The following is a 21,431-nucleotide window of genomic DNA, read 5'->3' as shown; positions in this document are numbered from 1 at the left end:
ATAAATTAAAGGATGAAATGGAAAGGGATAAACAAGAAAATTAATTTTTTATGTTGCAAATAAGACAGTATAAAATTATTTTAAATTTTCATTTATTAAATACATAACAAGACCGTTTTTAAGTAGTATAAAATTTACATCATTCTATAGAACATCTATACAAAATCTTCTTTGGAAATATATTAAAATTTAAAATACGCTATACATACATTTACAAATTTTAACTTAGAAAATATATATTACAAATAGAATAATTAAAAATTACAACAACGACATATTTTTTATAAAAAATATATCCCTTAAATATTACAACTATTCAAAAAAGGTACAAACATTGCATATCGGTTTAAAAATATATATATATTTGTATTTTAAATACAATTTTTATTGATCACAAAAAGAACGGAATTAGATTTGCATTAAAATGTCTGTTTATTACAAGTGTCAATGTAAATATTGTTTATAATGTGTATATTAAAAAATGAGGTTAAAAAGGTTTAATACTAGAGCAAGTATGGACAGTACATCATTAACGATTATTGTAAATATAAATTTTACTAGAAGAGAGCGGAGGCAGACGCGTGAAGAACAATTTAGTAAGACCAAAAAAGAAAAGGAAAGGAGAGACAATAGTAGTGTTATGTGATGCCTAATTACGATTGCGACACAGCGTAGTTCGAGAAACTCTTTATCGGTAATTTTCTGAAATCTGGTGTTATAGCGCTGATTTAGCATCCGTACCTTCGCTGGCTATTTCTAGAACAGATGTTCCTGTTATATAAACCGCTGCGGCATCCTTTGAAGAAACAGTTTTCCTGCGACAAGCAAAGTGTTTATTTTATAAAGCGATATACTATAATTATTAATAGGATATTGTTATTGTTATTTAGTGAATTTTTTTGTAGCTGAGTGAGTTTAATAACCTTAGTTAAATCACGTTTAGCTCACTTAATCGCTGAATCCACAGACAATCGCAACAGTATATTTTACGAACACTTTTGGATAATCTATGTAAAGTAATATAAACTTAATTTATGCTAGAACCGAGTCGGTGATCAGTTTTTCTGTATTTGTGGCAATTACGACTCCTTACATCGACATCATGTAAGACTTTCCAGCTTCACTTTGTATTTAAGATTTAATCTTCTTATTAAAATTTCTATTTTATTTAATTTGCTTGAAAATTTGGTAAAAAGTTTTCTTCTATCTTCATATGTGATTCTGAAACTATTTTTTTATAACATAAATTCGATTTCCACTTTATAAACTTAATTTGTATTTTGAGAACGATTTTCGAAGTTGAAATTCATCAAAATAAACATATTGTTAACTGAAATTAAAAATAGTAGCTTCACTTTATAGTAAAAAAGACGAACTTTAAAAGTTTTGTCGATTCTATTTTTTCTTCCGTCAATTAATCTATTTTCTTTTCTACATACTTTCTGTAGTTGTGATTGCCCCCGATATTTCTTATTTCTTCTCCAGATTAGTTTATATTTTTCTGGTTCTTGCAATGTTTTCTGATTTTCTTCTACTTTTATCTGTTTATTTCAGGATTATACTTGAATCTTTCCATTAAACTATGTTCATTTTCCCATGCGTGTTTAAAAATTTGAGATCTATCCAATTCTCTATTTTTGATATAAGATTGATGTTCACTTATTCTAACATTTAATGGCCTTGATGTTTCACCTAAATAAAAATGTTCACATTCACAAGGTATTTTATAAATAGATTTCTTTGTTTTTTTTTTGTTCATTTTTAGATTTATTTTTAGACAGATCTGAACAAACTAAATCTCAGTGTGTTTGTTGTTTTGAATGTTGTTGAAATGTGGAATTTATTTCGTCTCGTTTTTAGTTTTTCCTTTTATTCTTCCTTTTCCGTTTATTCTTACTTGTTAATGTTATAGGGTCACATTCTAAGTTATTCTGTTCCATTCGGTCTATTCCAATAATAAAAGACAACCATTAAAAAAAACAGATGTTAACAAATGTTTTTCTTCTAAAAACTAGAACATGTAATTTTGGCTCTATCGTATAAGGATTTAATAATTCCTTTTTAATATTGATGTTGTGATTTGATCTGTAATTTAGATTTTTGTTGGTGTGTGTTGGTTTTCTATACACCTGAGTCACATATCAAATATCCTTCTTTGAGATTAAAATGTAGAGGAAAGGTGGTGTGTTATTACATTCCTTTTCTATGGTAAATATTATTGTTTCTTGAGAACACATCATCTATATATTTTATCTCCACCATACGATGGGTTTTAAATGTTGTTTAGGTAATATATTTGTTTCGTAAACTTTCAAAAATATATTAATTAATAATGGAGATAAAGCAGACTTTTTGATCACTTTTAAGTAATTTATCACTTGTCTTTTAATAAGTAATTTATCTCGCCATTCTCCTACGTATGTTTCAAGGTTTACCTTTCATCAGGGAAGACTTTGTGAGAAGACTGAATCGAATCGACGTGTACCATCCAGCTAACAATTATTAGAAAGAAACAAACAAAGAATTTACCGAAAACACTGTTTAATCATGCAAACTGTATTTTTTAACTTTGCTAGATATGATATATGAGCTTCTTCTAGATGATTTTCACGAAAAACTTGCAATAAACAGACATTTTGAATACATTCATCAGTAATCCTAATTTATTGTAATACCCGTTACAAACACGATACAAATATTTTGCAAAAAGCTACGCTTCTCAAATTCGTTGTCGGATCACTTAAACTTAACTGAAAGATAAAGTTTTGCAAAATATTTGCATGATAAATATATTTGTTCTATATGCGCAGAAACGAATCCCTTGATCGGTGGTGAGTAACTAAGAAAATGGTGTGAAATTGTCGTATGTTTAAAAAGAACAGTTGATTAAATATTCTTCTTGAACAAATTTGCATCGAATGATCCGTTTATATGAAAAGTTTTAATGAATACCGTAAGTAATGTAATAGATACAAAATATAACAAGTATTTTTTTCTCTAAGGCATGTCTTTACTATATATTTGTTCATTTTCTATTTTCCTCTGCATATGGGCGTTTTTTTCTCTATAGATTGTTGTATCTATTTAAACATATTCATCGAATCATTTTATAGGTGATTCCCCTCTTCCTATTAGGTTTTCTGTAGGTAAAATTTTCCTAGTGCTCCACCTTTTGATTTTTTTTCACTTATCTCAGATAACGTGACTCTTAAATCTCTTAAGTCTCGAGAGCATAACAAACAAACCAGTAACCTACTGAGTTTTGAGTATCGAGCATTTAATTTTTTTAAAATAAATTTTCGTTTTCGAAAATTTTTCAGACATTAGGATACAATAAAAGATTGAAGCCCATTCCACATACTAAACAGAATTTTGTGAATACACAATTACACAAAACAGAAAACCATTGCTCACAAAGCAAGATCATCTCGATAGATGGTAGCGTAAAAATAGTTGCTGTAGCGTAAAAAAAATGCTGCTACATAGCCGTACTACCTTATATTACCACTTAAATTATTGCGAATTGTGGTTTTTATTTCCAGCATAACACTTGTGCGTTCTAATAGTTCTGAGATGTAATTTCAATTACATAAATTTTGTATTTTACGATTACTGATCCAGATTTTCTCATTATTTTTTACATGTTTTTCATCCCGATTAAAACATTCTTCGTAAAAATGGTTTATATTTAATTCACAAGGGGGCTTGAATTCAGATTCGGTTAAAATTTCTTGTACCACTTGGTGCAACAATGTACACTCGCTCATTTGTATCTTAAATAAATAACCTTGAAAAAGCAGTATTCATTGATCTTCCAGATAGGTTACTTCCTATACATTTGCTTTTTTTCTCTACACGAAACTCCCTACTAATCAAGGTTTAGTAGGTCTCTAGGTTTGTGCGTTACTCGTATCTTAAGTCTTTCGTTTATCGAGTCACATGTCTTATCTCACATCGAATCAAATTCATTTTAAGATGTGGTTTAACTTGACTTAACTGTCGCACTCTTAACTCCATTGCATAAGAGGATTTTCCACACTACTTTTGCAATTCTACACTTTCATCAGCTATGATGATTCCGTAATTATTTCTGTAAGAAGTAATACAATTGACAATAAAATTATGGGTTATTTGTTTTATGTGACCTTTAATTTCTCTTCTTATACGAATTTAGTATGCTTTCTTCAGAAAAATCCAAAATTGTGTCTTGATTTTGGTGTGTATAACATCTTTGAACGTTATAATTATTTTTTAACGTAATAACCAGATTTTGTGTATATCCCCGACAATATAAACCGCAGCACTTAACTGGAATGGCCTTGATGCTCTCACTTATCTTATTTTCTATAATCTAGAACTGAAAAACACATAAGACAGTCAGAATTCATGGAAGTTAGATAAGATTTTTTGCTTTTGAGCACTATTTAAAGATTAGGTATGTACTGTTATAACACAAACAAACAGTAAGACATTTACTTAGCCCTATTATTGTCAAAAAGATAAGTAGAGTATATTTAGTCTTATATTTTGTATCTATCAATTTCGCAGTAATGTGTTGGTCTACTATTTTATTAAGTAATTCGCCAATTATATCGGTATTATTCATTTGTAACTCTTGTAAATACTTTAATTCAAAAACTACACGTTGTAGTTCAGTTACAGTTTTAAGTACATGTCCTGGTGAAATCAAATTGGGATTGTTTCTTGCGCAAAAGAACGCCAATTTTAGAACACTCAGTATGAAAAGAGATCTAATAAAATTACCTAAATTATAAAATCTTTAAGATTCATAAAAGTCATCGCAAACATTCGAATCCTCATAGGACCATCTCAAAATATATCTGGAGCCATTTTATTGAACACAAAACTTGTTTCAAATAATTTGAATGGTGAATCTAAACAGTTTGACATAATTACTTTTCTGAGCAGTAAAATTATCGATAAAAATACTCATATGCCTATATAGAACTTATTATTGTAATTGATATTTATGAGTCCTATAAAGATAACAATAATTCTGAATCAACCTGTAGAAATTTTGTAATTTTGTTTTAAATTTTTTATCAAACCTACTCTGGTTATGCTGATATTTTTGATGTAATGTCACTATAATAATAATTTTAGCTTATAAACCGAGTTTTATGTAACATCTCAAACTCAAAACAGCCGCTGGAGAATCCAGAAGAACGAATCGGTCCAGTGTAGTGTGTTGCCTCCACTGCTCTAACATCTCATAAGCGAGCAGCCAATACATCATGAAACAAAACAATTTTCACAAGGAAGATCTTTCGCGGAAGTGGAGGGCAAACTTTCAAGATCCCTAGAAGGTTTACTATGAACCAAACAACCTTCAGCCAAATCCGTCAAAAACAAAGTAATATGCTTTCCATTTAACAAATAAGCTAATAAAAAGCTTAAAGATCAGATCAGGAATTAGAGCACTACTTAACCTAAAAATTCCTAGTCGTTATTCTCGACAGATTCCTCACATATAAACACGATTGTAAGAATACATCTTACGTCACATAATACGCTAGAAATAATATTCTAAACAAAATTAGCGCTTGCACCAAGTTTTTTAGTAGCCGAGTACGTGGCTCCAGTCTGAAGACTCCTTAGACCTACCCCAGTCGCTAAAATCTACTAATCGCATGAATAGCTCGACCTAATATCAGAAGAGCTGTAGTCGTAGAGGTCGAGAAAGACAAACCAGTCAAAGATCACCGTAACCCCCTGCATTATCACGCCGAACAACCCACGGCTGAAGTTACACCGCAGCTTCGTCACACAACACAATTGGAGGCCACACAAAGCGAAGGTAAGAGAGAACTTTGAAGTCCCTACCATACACACCCTCTAGTCCACCATAACCTGCTGGATCACACTTACCTTTCTCCATGTGAAAACCTGTAAACAGACTGCAAAGTACAATGTAAAAAAGTGGGAATACGTTGAATATGGTGGAAATGGTACGCAAACAGCTACAACAAACCTGTGTCCAAGAGCCAAAAAGACCTCAAGCAAGCCAATGAAACAGCCCTGGATGTCGCAAAGCTCTAGGAGCTCGCAATTTGACAAGAATTGAAGAGGACACGGACAGTTAAAGTGTGTTGACTTTAAAGTTCAAAGTTAGAGTAAAAACATAAAAAATATAAACAACACATCACAAAAATCTACAACATATGAAACAATTAAACAAAGAAGTGAATGGAGCTTCTAAAAAAACATATTATTAATCGTTCAAGATAAGCTCACAGTCGACAAAGAAATAATAAAATTGTCATGATATTTAATCAATAGGGTGATTCAAAATAAAACGGAAAACAAAAGAAATCAAAAGGGATAACAGAATTTTATAGAACACTATTCAACGTGAAGAGTGATGTGTTAACAAGACAATATCATCTCTCCCAAATATTTTAGAGCACTGAGTTTTGAAAATTACCAATTACAAAGTATCAATTTAAAATTAAGAATCTGAGGAACAAACCAGTGATTATAGATGTAGTAAGCTTCCAAATTGGTGAGAGGAAGGTAAAGAAGCTACTATGGGTGTCATGATAGCGATAAAAATATAGGGATCTGTTTCTTTCAGCGGATCTTGGATAAAGAGAGAGATAGACTGTGATGTGGACGATAAAATTCGACTCTGACTTGAATATAGTGTTGTAAGTTTTAACAATAAAGAATAAAATCTGATTATATTATTAAAAACATGAGTATCATTATGCCAACCAAAGGGTTTAGCAATCGCGATGAAATGAGAAATGTAGAAAAAAATTTAGCCAATTGCAAATGACAGAAGCCTATAGAAAAATAATTATGATGAACACGTTCGAAAAGTGGATAAAAGTACATTTTGGCTAAAAACTGTCAGATATACACAATCAGGAAAAAAAGGATAACTTATTGGTCCGGTAAAAAACAATATAGCCTAATATGTAAAGCAAGGGCGAATAGTATACCTTCTAAAAAGATTGTAATAAAATAACAAATAACCTTTTAAACCAAGAGTCTTCAGCAGAGAGCTCTGCAATACTCCGCGCAGACCAGATTGATCGGGTTTCTCATGCTCCCAATAGAAATATGGGTATATATCACCACAGGTCATCTGCAAATAACTAAATGAAAACCCGACGGTCAATTGGGAACATAACATAGCTATATCTATGCTCTGCAGTGATATCACACACCACAACTGACTGACTCCTTGGTTTAAGACCAATCCCAAGATTTAACACCACTGTATCCAGGTGATCTATGCTACACAAGGAAAAGTGTTCTCTAGGCCACATTCCAGAGAACTAGGGAATACTTTAGGACTATAACTTTGGCACAATATGATGGCACTGCTATAGGGGGCAGCATATATTTTGAACTAGCGGGAATAGTATGAACAAGCAGGCAAAAATAGATGACCCAAAAGAGGACTCACAAATGAGTGTTTCTTCTGAATCTACAAATAAAAATATAATAAGGGGAACTAGCAGAAAGGCGATCCGGTCGCTGACTGAAGTAAGCCACAATGACTCCAATCAGAATCATTCAGCACAGTAACAGCTAAAATAGAACTTTGCTGAAGCTTTGATAGAAGAGTCCTGGATATACCTGGACTTCGGTTCCAGAATTAAGAATCAGTAGGATCTTTAATAAAAGACTGAAATTTTGACAAAATTATGTAAATTACTAGATATAAAATGTTTTTTAACCAGATTTTTTATCTGATACAAAGGTGAAATAATTTTTGTAATTATTTAAAAATATAAAAGCTGATAAACTGTAATTCTGAATTTATTGATTCAGTGACCGAAATGTGCTAGAAACTTTGAATTAAATTCCTAAAAAATGAAAAAGTAGATGTTTAAGCAGACACCAAGAGTAAAGAATATTTTCTTAAACTGTTTATTGATCATTTCAAGAGTATTCAACAAGAAATCCAAATTTTGTTATTAAAAATACAAATATAAACCAGTCGATATTGTTCCAATTTCAATGTCAAGTATGTTAAAACTGTTCATATCTGTAAATTTCAATTCATACATTTACTGAATGAATTTTATGTGCCTGATTTAAGACGAAAATAGAAACTATAATTTTACAACTTATTGTTGTATATCGTTTGAAACCATGCATGGGCGGCTATACCAGCGTATCGTAGAGGGAAACGTACCAACAAAGTGGAGATTAAATTAATTTGGGAAACGGTAATAAAATTGAACGACTATGATAGTGTTTTGCCAGTTTTTGACTTTGTAAATTTATAAAATTTTGATATTTAAAGTTGATTTAAATACGTTTGATATTGAAGGTAGGTTTTAAGAATTCTATTAATATTATGTGGCTTTTGGACAGTAATATATCCGACAAATGACACAATGCTGAGGTAAGTCTATTGTTCAAAAAAAAGAGATCCCGATGAATTAGAAAACTACAGACCTCTAAGTCTTCTTAGTCACCTATACAAACTCCTTACAAGAATAGTAACGAATCGTCTCGCCTATGATCACATACAGAGCATTAAAACGGTAATAGAAAAGAATATCGAATACAATCGACCACTCGATTCGTTCTGGCTTTTGTAGATTTCCATAAAGCCTTTGACACGGTAGAATTTGACAAAATCCTGGAAGCACTACAAGCATAGTGAAAATACATAAAAACACGGATCATATCCCAATCAGCAGAGGAGTCTGACAGGGTGATACCTTATCGCCTAAACTCTTTACCGCAGTACTAGAATATGCTTGTATTTGAAATTCTTAGACGACATAGTTTTGTTCTCGGACAACATCAAGGTGTGTACCAGTGTAGGTCTTAAAATAAACATCTCCAAAAGAAAATTTAAAGACATCTTTAAAAGCGATATATAAATTTCTTTAAAACGTAAAATATTTGACCGATGTATGTTGCCTGTGATGACCCATGGTGCTGAAACATGAGACTTTGACATTGAGAGCTACAACTTCTAAAACGCTGCAAATAGCTCAGACCAAAATGGAATGGTATATCGCTTCGTGACCGAGTTAGAAATGAAGACTTAAGACGAAGAACAGGAGTTACCGATGTAATTTCCCGAATTGCCACACTGAAATGGAACTGGGCCTGAAACGTCGGCCGAATCAGTGATGAAAGGTGGACGAAGATATTGCTTGAGTGAAGGTGGAGGCTAGACAAAAGAAGTAGAGTACTCGTTGGACTGACGATGTCAAGAAAATGTCAAGAAATTGGATGAAAAGTGCTCAAGATAGAGCACAAATGACAAAAATAAGGGAGGCCTATGTCCAGCAGTGAACGCAAAGGGCTGGGTGATGATAATGAATAGATATGTTGTTTAAGTTGATGAGTTAATAAAATTAATAAAATTGTTATATTGAACAACTATTTCTCACTGCCACAAGCCACACTTCCAAATTTGTTAAGGAATGAAATAAAGTAAAAAGGATGCTAGAGGTGATCTGCTTGAAGTAATATGAAGCAGTAGTAAATATGGCTATTGATAAGACATTTTTTCACAGTGTAAAAGCTAACTCTTATATATAAAATATGACTAAATTAATTTCAAATAGATAGCAAGGAATCAATACCAAAAGAAAATACTTTTAGGGGGATGTCCAACCAACTGGAGTTATATTACTGATTAATATGGATATAGAGACGTTTACTATAAAAATAATTACATACATTTAAGTATAAAGCTGAATAGATGAAATAATGGGAATTTTCTGTTATCTCTTCTACAAAAAGTAAATAAAAACATTCCGAAAATAACAAAAGTGGAGAATTTTAAATATAAATTTCTATAATTTCAAATTTGTGATAAACCGTATCACATATTCATTTAAAAAACAAATAAATTGAAGTGAAATAATTTTTTGTAACGTGAAAAGGGCCCACTGGAATAAAGATGATTTTAATGGACAAATATGACAAGTATCTATAGAGGAATTTGTTGTCTGAATTATTTGTATTAAAGAATAGAAGACTGGAAAGAGAATGGAAGACTAGAAAATGCTCTCATTTTTTATAATGCCCTTTTTATTAAAGGTCAACAATTAGTGGGAATTGTGAATAAAAAAAAACTATTATTAATGAAAAAAAACCAATCAATAATTTTGTTTCTAAACTTTTGAAGGAAGGTTTGATAAATTCTAAATTTTGAAGAGGGTATATTTAACAAAAAAATACACATGTACAAATAAAATAATCACTTTGTAATATTATTTGTTTAAAAGAAATTGAAATATCTAAAATATATAATTTTTTGGATGAGATTAGGCACAAAAATTTCGTCAATTATTTCATAGTAATCACAATCAATATTTTTGTTATTAAATACAACTGACATATATTATAAATACTATAAGCAAATCATATAAAAATATATGACTGTTTTAAAATAAAAATAATATTTTTTAAATCAAAATAATTCGTTTTAATCAAAAATTTCTTAAAAAATCTCTGTATTTTTTCAGAACTATTGGTTATAAATATATATTAATAAACAATTTGAATTAAACATTAAAAAATAAAGGATTTTAAAATCTTTTAGAAATAAATTTTCGTGTTCAACAAAATGGCCCTCATGCTTCTCATTTTTTGTTCAAAAAATAATAATAAAAAATAAATTAAAGCTTTCGAAAAATCGTTTTACCTACCTAAAAGTCGTTTCCAATAAAACTATTTTTTAGTCGATAAATAACATTGTAACAAGGGATGAATAACGATTTAAAATTTACAAAACTTTTGTTACATTTTGACTGTATTTTTTGTAATTATTTAAAAAGTTAAATAAATAGGTTAATAAATATTATAAAAATAAGAAAACACTGGATTTTCACTTATTATGGGTTGATAAATATTTAAAAATGTTTCTAAAATCACTTGGTTGATAGAACTTTTCCATAATATTAAAATTATATTAAATACTACAAATCTTTTGTTGAAAAAATATTAAACAAGGCATAATACCAACAAAGTTTATATATTTTTATGCTTATCTTTGTTGTATTTGTATGAAAATATAGTGGAAACATTAGTCATTTTAAAAAATTAGGATTTCTTTAACATAAATATGTAATTCATGTATTTTAACTTGTGCTTTGTGAAAAATTTGTTTGATTTTTAAATATATATCGCAATAAAAAAATAGTTTTATGTGAAATACGACCTTATACCTATTAATTTATTGGAGGCTATGGTCCATAATCGTGGACGATTTCCATCATCCTCTGCCTGTTGTCTTCAGACCTGAATAGAGGAATCAATTAGAAAACAGTCTGTGACATTCAAATAAAAAGTCCTTACATATGTTGTTGTTGTTGGTGCTGCAGCTGGAACGAGTCTAGGTGTTTGTTGATCTCCCTGTGGACGTGCTCTGGGAGAACCCCCACGCTGGAGAAGAGGCTGCGTAGGACGTTCAACTCCTCCGTAAGCAACTCTATCCTTTTTTGTAGCCTTTCGTTCTCTTTGATGAGGATTTTGACTTTTTCTTCGGTTTCCCTGGTTCTGACTTTGGCTTTCTCTCGACTCTTCCTCACAGCGATGTTGTTCCTTTCTCTTCGCCTTCTGTATTCGTCGCTGTTTTTATCACAGGGTTTCATATTTTTTCTAGCTATATTGTGTTGATTTAATAGAGTTGCTTTATTTTTCATAGCGTTCATATTAAGCTGGTGATGTATTACTGGGCTAGGGGTTAGAGTTGTGAAGGTTGCGCCTGGATTTTGGGGATACGATCCGGGGATGTAGCTGTTCGGAAGAATATTGCAAGGCTGCCTCCTGTATTCCTGGGGATCCATCGGTTCTTCTTTTATACTAGGTACGTCACTACCGACCGAACTATTAGAGTCACTATTTGAGTTTTGATTGGTAGAGTAAGTAGCTCCACTGTGAACGGGTTGGGGCATATACGCTAAAGTAGTTCTTGGATAATTTGTATTGTGTACACCCATCACTTGTCTGTTCTGTAAGTTTTGTATGTGTTTACCCTGATTAGAAAGAATTTCCGTAAACAAACCATCACTAAATTGAGAATCGTCTATTAAATTTTGTAAGTCTAAAGATATTTCAGGGGTATTTAAGTCACTAAGTTCACCATGTTGTTGGTATTGCTGCAACTGATGCTGCTTTAACAGAGCTTGCGTCTGTTTAGAGCTACCGTTGTTATTATTAAGGGTGGTAAGATTGTTGTTATTATTGTTCATTATAACAGTCTTTTTAGCATCTTGATTAACCACAGCGTTATTTTGTTGATGCTGCTGATTGTCGTACATTTGAGGTGAATCCATCGTCCGAAATTTTAACTTTCACTCGGGTCCACTTTCACCGAAACTCTTGTTTAAATTTTAAATCGTGTCGCCCGCACTTTTCACTTTTAAATTTTTCAACATAATCTTAAGAGAAAGAGGTCAGACACTTTTTGACTTTTACTATTTATTTATCACGAAGGCCGTGCGACCGCTAAAAACAATTGCCCGGGAAGAACTGTCACTGTGTCGCAGCTCACTTGGGTACCACACTGTCGTGCGCTTGCCCAAGTTAACTAGTATACTGAGTAACTGAGAGACACCGTCGTTGGTGATCGTATAATAAAGTTTGTAGATGGTTTGGGAGCTCATGCGCCTACTGCGATGCGGTTGCTGACGTATTTTTGAAAGTGAAATGCGCCGATTTGATTTCGTGGTATAACAAACTTATTTGACGTAATATTTTTAGGGTATTATGTGTATGGATCGCACTCGTTTCTCTTCATGTTAGGGTTCAATGGCGGGGTACTAAGGGCGAAACAAGGTGCATATTTTATTCTGTTCCAAATACCTATAATACAAGGCGCTTAAAAAAATATAAATAACTGTTTGTATATAAAGTCCTCCTTCCACAGAATAATACAGAGTAATTCACTAAAAAAATTGATTTTATACTAAATTATGCTATTCAGGAATGGTACAGTAAAATAATAAGAATTAAATCATTACATTTAATATATGTGTATGTATATATTAAAAAAACCAGATTGAAAATATTCTTCTTCTTCCTACTTTATAAATAGGCTTAATGCCTGTTTTACTTCGGTTTTTAGCTTCAATTGACGTTTTCTGACCTTTTTTTCCTCGGTCGTCCCAATGATCTTCTTCTATTTGGCGATTTGTCTCTTGCTATTTGTACTATTCTATTTTCTGTCATTCTTTTCATGTGTTGATTCCATTACACTTTTCTTCTTTTGGTGCACCCGTTTATTTCCTCTATACCACATCTCGCTCGTATTTCCTCACTTCTTACTCTGTCTCTTAGAGTTTGGTTTGTGTACATCATTATCGGTCTTATTGTTGATTTATATATCCTGGTTTTCGTTTCCGTTGTGAGGTATTTGTTTCCCCAGATTGTGTTGTTGTGACATCCTGCTGCTCTGTTTGCCATGTTCACTGTTTTTGTACTTCTTCTTCCACTTTTCCGTAGCTTGACAGTTTTATTCCCAAGTATTCAGTTTCCATCACTTGTTCTATTGTTTTGCTATTTACGACTAGTTTACATCGTCTCGGTTCCGCTGGTATCCCTATCGTTTTAGTTTTCTCTGTTGAGATCTCCATGTTGTATATGAGCGCTGTATCTTCGAATTTTTTAATTAATCTTTGTAGGTCATCTTCATTTTATGGCGTCGTCGGCGTAGCATATTATCCTTATTTCCTTTTCTCCCATTCTATATCCTCTTCTTTTTTTAACTTTTTCTATGATTTCATCCATTATCATATTAAATATTAATGGGCTCAGCGAATCTCCTTGTCTAATGCCAGTTTCATATTTGATAGGTTGCGATAGTTTTCCTTTACATCTTACCATAGCTATGTTATTTTTATATATATTCTCAATGGTTTTTACTAAATCCAGTGATATTCCCTTTTTATATAGTAAATGTATCGCGTCTCGAATTCTCACTCTAACAAACGCTTTCTTCAAATCTATCAGACACATATATGCTGGTTTTTTATATTTCAGCGATTTTTCTTTTATTTGTCTTATTACAAAAACTGCATCCGTGCATGATCTTCCTGTCCGAAATCCTTGTTGTTCTTCTTGCAGAGATATTCGTTTGTTTATTTTTGTCGCTATTATTCTTGTTGTCAATTTGAGTGTTGTATTTAATAGATTTATTGCTTGATAATTATTGGGGTTTTTCTTATCTCCTTTTTTGAAGAACATCACCCAGATCGCTCTTCTCCATTCATTCTGGTATTCTGTTCGTGGTGATTATTTTATTAATAAGAAGTTGCAGTTATTGTACAAGGTGATCACCTCCATATTTTAAGAGTTCATTTGGTATTTGATCTTCTCCTGGTGACTTTCTGTTTTTTAATTTGTTTATTCCTTCTTTCACAGCGTTTTGGGAGATTTCGGTCTTTTCATCAGTATTTGGCGTTTCTGGTAAAGGTTCTTCGTTTTATTTCTTAAACATTTCTGTCAGGAAGGCCACCCATGTATCCTCTTGTATGTGTTCTATTTTAACTAGTTCTTTTATTTCGCTTCTTTGTTGTCTTATGAAGCGCCATACTTGTTTTTATTGTCCATAGAAATCCATCTCTAGTCCTTTTGTGAATCTTTCCCAGTAATCTGTTTTTGTTTTTCTTACCAATTGATGAGCTTCAGTTCTTATTCTTTTATATTCTTCATATGATTCATTCGTTTTTTCTGACTTATATTTTAGGAAAGCTTTCTTTTTTTGTTGACATTTTTGATTAACCTCTAGGGTAAACCATGGTCTCTACATTGCTTTCATTTTCGATATTCTCCATTTGTATTTTCTGTTCTAGCCTTTTTTAATATAATAATTTTATGGAGTCATCTCTTAAATTTTCTATTTATATTATTTCCTCTATATTGGTTTGTTTAACTTTCTCTTTCCATCTTACATTGAATCTAATTTTATCAAGTACAAATAGTGATCGCTTCCCACGTTAGGTGACGTCAAACTTCTCACATCCACTATCTGTTTATGGTGAATATTTCTGTTTATGACCACATAATCTATCATTGATCTATGTCCTCTTGTATTTTCAAACGTGTATTTGTGTTGAATTTTACGATCAAAAAATGTTTTAGTTATCCTTAGTTCGTTTGATGTGCAGAATTCCACCATTCTTTTTCCGTTTTCATTGATAACTCTTTCATTAAACCTTTGTTTTATTTCTGGTATTACTTCATCTTCTATTCTGGCATTGAAATCTCCCAATAATATAAGTAATTCATTTTGCTTCACTTCTCTTTCCACTAATGTTTGTAGCTCATCAGAGAATTCTTCTTTATCGCTGTCAGGTTTGTAGTCTTCTGGTGCAGATAGAAAATATTAATACACATAATTTTTTTTTTTAAATAAAGAGAATTTTACTTCTTTTATTGTCCATCAGTGTAGGATATTGGCAATCTGTTCTTTATTCATGGATGTGGACAATCCTACAGTAAACCAAGTACAGAGATTTTTTAGCCACGAAATACTTATGTCTTTTCATGCACTTTATCGCTGTAAAACGAGTGGCAAGATTTCGTATTTCTAGCTATTCCTCATGTGTCCCAGATATTATAATTTTTGTCGTTTTTATCATGTTTTAATCCATATATAACGGCATACAAACGACAGAACATTTTTTTTCTATGCAGAATCTTCAGTACTCTAATGTTTGAAGGCATAAATCGTAGAAGTAACCCATATTTTTATCCATTTTCTGAAATGCGATTTTGGTCTTTTTCATCCTACGTTTAATTTTTTGGGAATAATCATCGTTGACAATTGATACTAGATAAGTGAACTTTTTACTGTTTCTATCTATTATCCATTCAGGATTAGTTGTCACAGTTAAGTTATATGTTTGGAGATTATCATATGTTTCGTCTTCTTAATGTTTATTTCTACTGCTTCTGTTATTTTGACACAGTCATTCAAGACTGTCTTCAAAAACCATCACATTATCTGCGTATCTTATATTATTTATGCATTCCCTGTTTAGTCTTATTCCAGCTTCTTCTTGTAGTATTTTGCAAACTGCGGCTCTGAAAAGATTTGTGGTTGTTGTGTTGAACCGCGTACATATAGTTTGCAGCCAGGAACTCCTTCGCCTTCCTGGTCCACGTTTTCCTTCTACTTTTCCTTGTGGAATTAATTGCAGCAACCCATATCTTTCGCGTTCCTCATGGTGTGACCGAGGTATTCGATTTTGGCTGTTTTTATTGGGGTTAACAACTCTTTTCCTGTTTGCATTCTAAATAAAACGTTCTGGTTAGTAACGTGGTCGGTATAGTACATCTTCAGGATTCGACGATAAAGCCACATTTCGAAAGTCTCAATTTACTTACAAGTAGCATCGGTGAGAGTCCACGATTCAACTCCGTACAATAGTATAGGAAAGATATTACATCGTAGTAATTTGATTTTTATGTGAACTGATAAATCATGGCGTTTGAATGGCTTAGACATTTTTTGAAATGCAGATAAATAAACAATAAAAGTACTTTATTCAATTTTAAAAATATTACTTAAATTTTAAAAATTAAGAAAACATAGTATGAAGCCACATATTGAGACACGCAAAGTACCGTCTACTGTAATTGATTGTCCAGGAGAAAATAGACAGTAAGCGAGGGCCAGGCAAGAGAAGACACTCTTGGCTCCAAAATCTGGTTCGGGCTCACATCGGTCGAACTATTCAGAAGCGACGCAAACAAGATCAGAATAATTGCCATGTTGATAGCCAACGTTCGCAACGGACAGGGCACTTGAAGAAGAAGAAGTATGAAGCTTCGCATAGCATAAAGTTCTTTGATCGGACTAAAACTAGTATAATTTCTTAAACATATCAAGGGTTTGAATTTTATTTCTATATTCTTCTACTTCTTTCTATAGTTAAGTTAAATTAAGTTTATAATATAACTAAGAACTAGAACTAACAACTATTCTAAAATAATGCCTTTCTTGGGCTTCTCGTTTTTAAAATATTATTTCCTTGTCCAGTAATCATATTGAAAAACGTTTTTTTTTATATATTCTTGGAAACAAAACCATTTGTCGTTTAAAACAAATAGTTAAAATCTTTCTACTTCGGTTCAAAACAATTGCGAAATAAAGTGTTTTGTCATACTAAGAAGTTGCGTCATTACTTTTGGATAATCATAATATTTGTGATGTTGATAAATGACTGTTTTTCCAATTTTTGGGTGACACTTCGTATAAGTCTATAAATTTGATTTATCTGAAGCAACTGCAATTATAGTTACTTTTTATGTATATATTTCAGTGATATCAAATTTATAATTTATTACATAAATAAACTCCCACCCAATCGAAATGAACATTATTCAGGTATATCCTCCTTCCTCTTCTTTAACTAGCGTGTCATTTAAGAAGATTGGCTTTAAGTACTTGCAAGTAAACTGTCACAATTATTTAACAAAATCTTAAACGTCACAGAACACCAGAGGAATGGCATAAGAGCATCACAATCCCCATATTTAAAAAAGGACAAAAAACTTGCCCACAAAACTACAGAGGAATAACCCTCTTAAATACAACGATAAAACTTTTCACAAACACTCTTAAGGACAAATACAAAACACTGGGAGACATTCTAAACATGTTAATAGAAAATAAAACGCCGACCAACATAACAAAGATAGTCCATAACCTAAATAACAACAATGTAACCAAAGTTAGAGCAGGAGACCAATTCACTGAACATATTCTAACACCGGGAGGAATTAGAAAAGGCGACAGTTTAAGCCCCTTCTTGTTTAACCTACTCATGGGCAAAATTATAAACAAAGTAACATCTCTCAATCTCGGATATAGAATGGGCAACAGAAGAATTGGTATGGTGTGTTACGCAGATGATGCAGCAATTATTGCCGAATCAGAAGATGATCTTCAGAGACAGCTCTTTCAGTTTTCAAATAAGCCGACAACTAAATATGACCATTTCTACCAACAAAGCTAAATGGATGATAATAGCAAAAGATCCACTCAGATGTAAGTTAGTGGTTAAGAAAAACCGCATAGAACAGGTGATGCAATTCAGATATCTGGGCATAGATATATCAAGCAAACACGACCCAGTAAAGGACCTAAGGAGTCAGATCAACAAAGCATCCGCATTGTCGGGATGTCTGCGGGAGATAGTCTGGTCAAATCCGTATATGCGCACAGATAGTAAAATTAGAATCTACAAGACTTGCATACGACAGATCATGACATATGGCATAGAAGTGCGCGAAGATACCAACAAAACGAAACAGATGCTAGGGGTTGCCGAGATGAAAACCCTAAGAACAATAGTGGGCAAAATAAGAAGAGACAGGGTGAGAAATACAAACGTTAGAGAGCAGTGCAAAATTCAAGATATTGTAAGATGGGGAAGGCAGTGTAAAAATATGTGGTACAGTCATGTAAGACGAATGGATGAGAATAGACTCCCAAAAATTGCCCTAGAAAATAACTCGCCCGGTTCAAGACCTCCAGGAAGACCACCTAAAAGATGGAGGGATAGTTGGAAATCTACCTCCCAGGAAATTAACCAGAGGCAGCTTCAGAATTAAACAGATCGAAAGATCTCCAAGAAGTAGAAGAAGAAGAAGAAAGCTTTAATTACTGCTATCTTCACTTTTGACACTACTGCTTTAAACAGCTCAACGAAGTTACAGTTGTACCACTATCCCACTCTTTCCTATGTTTTTTCTGAACAGTAAAATGATCTACAGCATCATTTTTCCCTTTTTTTTTCGGAAAAACAGTTTCCTTATTTTAATTGTATTTAAAACCTTCTTTTCGTTTGTCATTATTTTCAAAAAGTGTTGTTCGTAACCTTATCCACCCAGTTTATTTTTAAGATTCTCCTGAAAGTCCACATCTCACACGGTTTTATTCTGTTGCCAAAGTCTTTTTTTATAGTCCATGCCTCCATTCCATACCGAAAACACCTAAAACATCAGTGACTGTTTTCATCAAAATGTTTAATTTGACAAATATATTTGATTAATACTTTTGTTTTGCTCTTTTTGAATTATGATGAATATGATGTTTGACGTTTGAAATGTATAGATAAAAATCTTCTCTCTTTGATTGAAAATAATTGCGAAATAACATCTTTGTACTAAAAAATTGTGTTATTCAAGAGATCAGTATAATGTTTACATTATTGATAAATTTGGGCTAACTGGATAAATATTATGTTTCTGGCGATATATTGTTTTTTTCCAAAGTATTATTATCTTTTATGAAATATAAGTGAAATACAAATTTTATAAACAAGATATAAAACTAGTTGATGGGAAAACACATGGTAATTTAAATTTTTCATAATTAACCCTGCGTTAGTGTGCATAGATAAATTGTCACGAGATGTGTTCCAAATTAAATTTTAAAATTTGATCATGGTTAATTGAGTAATGGTTAATCTTGGATTTTGCTTATTTATGATTCAAATAAATTAAAATGCTTAAAATGCTCAAGCCTTATACATGGAATGCTTTCCCGAAAGAAGAACACCATCTTATGTAACTTTTGCTATGGTTGGGGAGAAGATACGGCAAGCTTCATGTCCCAACGATAAACAGAGAGATCATGCCAAACCAATACAGACCGAACAAAACTTGGTGAAGGTTTTAGCACATGTACCGATTAATGCACATTATAATCCACAATAAGGTCTATTTCTGCAGAAACTGGAGTGTCTTTAACTACTGTTGAAAGAATTTTAAAAAACCATCATTACTATCCATTTAAACTGTGTTTGGTTCATGAATTGCAACCAACTGATTTAGACCGAACACTGGTTTCCATAATAATGGGATTTTGAATCTTCTTCTTCTTCAAGTGTCCTCTCCGATACGGAGTTTTGCCATAGCAAAGGCCATAGTATTGTCCCGTTAGTAATTAATTGCCATGCAATAGCATCATTGCTATTCGTATCTTTGAAGCTGTTCCTTTAAATAATTGGTTAGATGTGCACTGGAACTAGTCTCTTAAACTGCGCAGCCAAGATATACGTCGTCTCCCCACGCTTCGTTTGCCCTGAATCTTTCCTTGGATAATTAACTGGAGCAATCGGTACTTTTTCCCTCTCATCACATGACCAAGATATTCCAACTTTCTTCTCTTGATGGTGATCAACAGCTCCCGTTCTTTGTTCATTCTTCTAGAGAAGAACTACACTATTTGTTATTTTGTCTGTCCAAGGTATTTTCAAAATTCTTCTGTATATCCACATTTCAAAGGCCTCTAGTTTATCGGTATTGCTCTTGTTTAAAGTCCAAGTCTCTACTCCGTACAGCAATATCGGAGAAGATGTAGCATCTAACCAATCACATTTTCAGGTTTAAGTTAATGTCATGACTTCCCAGAATGTCCTTCATATTAACAAAAGCAGCTCGAGCCTTTCCAATTCTAGTTTTTATTTCTTCTGTGATGTCATTGTTGTTATTAACGCTTGTTCCCAAATATTCATATTTGTGCACCCGTTCGATTTCGTTATTGTGAATGTACAGATTTGCATTCAATCTTTGTTTTTTTGAAATAATCATGAATTTCGTCTTCTTGGCGTTCATTGTTAACCCTTTCTCTTCACTAGCTGTGACTACCTTGCGGGTCTTCTACTGTCTCCGCCATTAAATCCGTGTCATCTGCGTATCTAATATTATTAATTAGTTGGCCGTTAACTTTTATCCCAATCTCTTCTTCCTCCAATGCTTTCTTCATAATTTCTTCCGAATAGAGATTAAATAGCGTTGGTGACAACACACATCCTTGTCTAACTCCTTTTTTAATTTGAATTTCATTTGTTGTGCTATTTTCGATGCGTGCGACTGCCTGAGGTAGGCAGTCGCACGCAATTTGGATTTTAAACACCATAAATCCCATGGTTGGTCAGTGGAAAATATATACTCTTCAAGGGAAACTGGATTTCAAACTAGATGGGGAATTAATCTTTGATGTATGTTATTTAATGACCGTTTAATAGGTCCATATATTTTTGAAGAATATTCAAATGGTCAGAGATATCTGAATTTTCCTAAACATTTTTTTTACTGCAGAATATTCCTTTACGCGAAAGGGGAGTTATGATATGGCAACAAGATGGCGCACCCCACATAACAGCGGTATTGTAATTAATAACCTTAATGCCACAATTTCAAACAGATGGATTGGAACTAACGGACCGGTCAGATGACCTCCAAAATGGCCTGTGCTATCACTCTTAGATTTTTTGTATAGGGCTATTAAAAAAAACGTTTATAATGAAGAATCTACAAATGTAGACGATTTAAAACTAAAATCGAAAAAATTATGATAGTTTGCTATATAAACATATGTTTAGCAAAAATACCTTTAAAAAAACCACTATAAAAAATATCAGAATAATTGATTAAGAGCCAAAAAATATTTAAATATTTGAATTTCT

At 32.3% G+C, this 21,431-nt stretch overlaps 1 protein-coding gene across 1 annotated transcript; it reads right to left on the bottom strand.

The window, feature by feature from the left end:
- Positions 1 to 1,743: 1,743 nt before the first annotated feature.
- slbo (CCAAT enhancer binding protein alpha slow border cells) lies at positions 1,744 to 12,592 on the bottom strand. The gene is made up of 2 exons (XM_072535747.1): positions 11,305 to 12,592; positions 1,744 to 11,247 (listed from the first exon to the last, which is right to left on the bottom strand). The coding sequence occupies exons 1-2, from the start codon at positions 12,282 to 12,284 to the stop codon at positions 11,193 to 11,195; spliced, it is 1,035 nt and encodes a 344-aa protein (XP_072391848.1). The 5' UTR covers positions 12,285 to 12,592; the 3' UTR covers positions 1,744 to 11,192.
- Positions 12,593 to 21,431: the final 8,839 nt, after the last annotated feature.

The sequence above is a fragment of the Diabrotica undecimpunctata genome, chromosome 6 (genome assembly GCF_040954645.1).
Source record: "Diabrotica undecimpunctata isolate CICGRU chromosome 6, icDiaUnde3, whole genome shotgun sequence".
NCBI classification, from domain to species: Eukaryota; Metazoa; Arthropoda; class Insecta; order Coleoptera; family Chrysomelidae; genus Diabrotica; species Diabrotica undecimpunctata.
Note: the sequence above shows the minus strand (reverse complement) of the source record. Positions and strands in the feature narration are given on the sequence as shown.

Bases quoted from the DNA above. Each gene is read 5' to 3' on its own strand.
- slbo (XM_072535747.1), bottom strand. From the start codon at position 12,284: ATGGATTCACCTCAAATGTACGACAATCAGCAGCATCAACAAAATAAC. The intron at 11,248-11,304 runs GTAAGGACTTTT...TCCTCTATTCAG, and splicing joins CACCAACAACAACAACATAT to GTCTGAAGACAACAGGCAGA.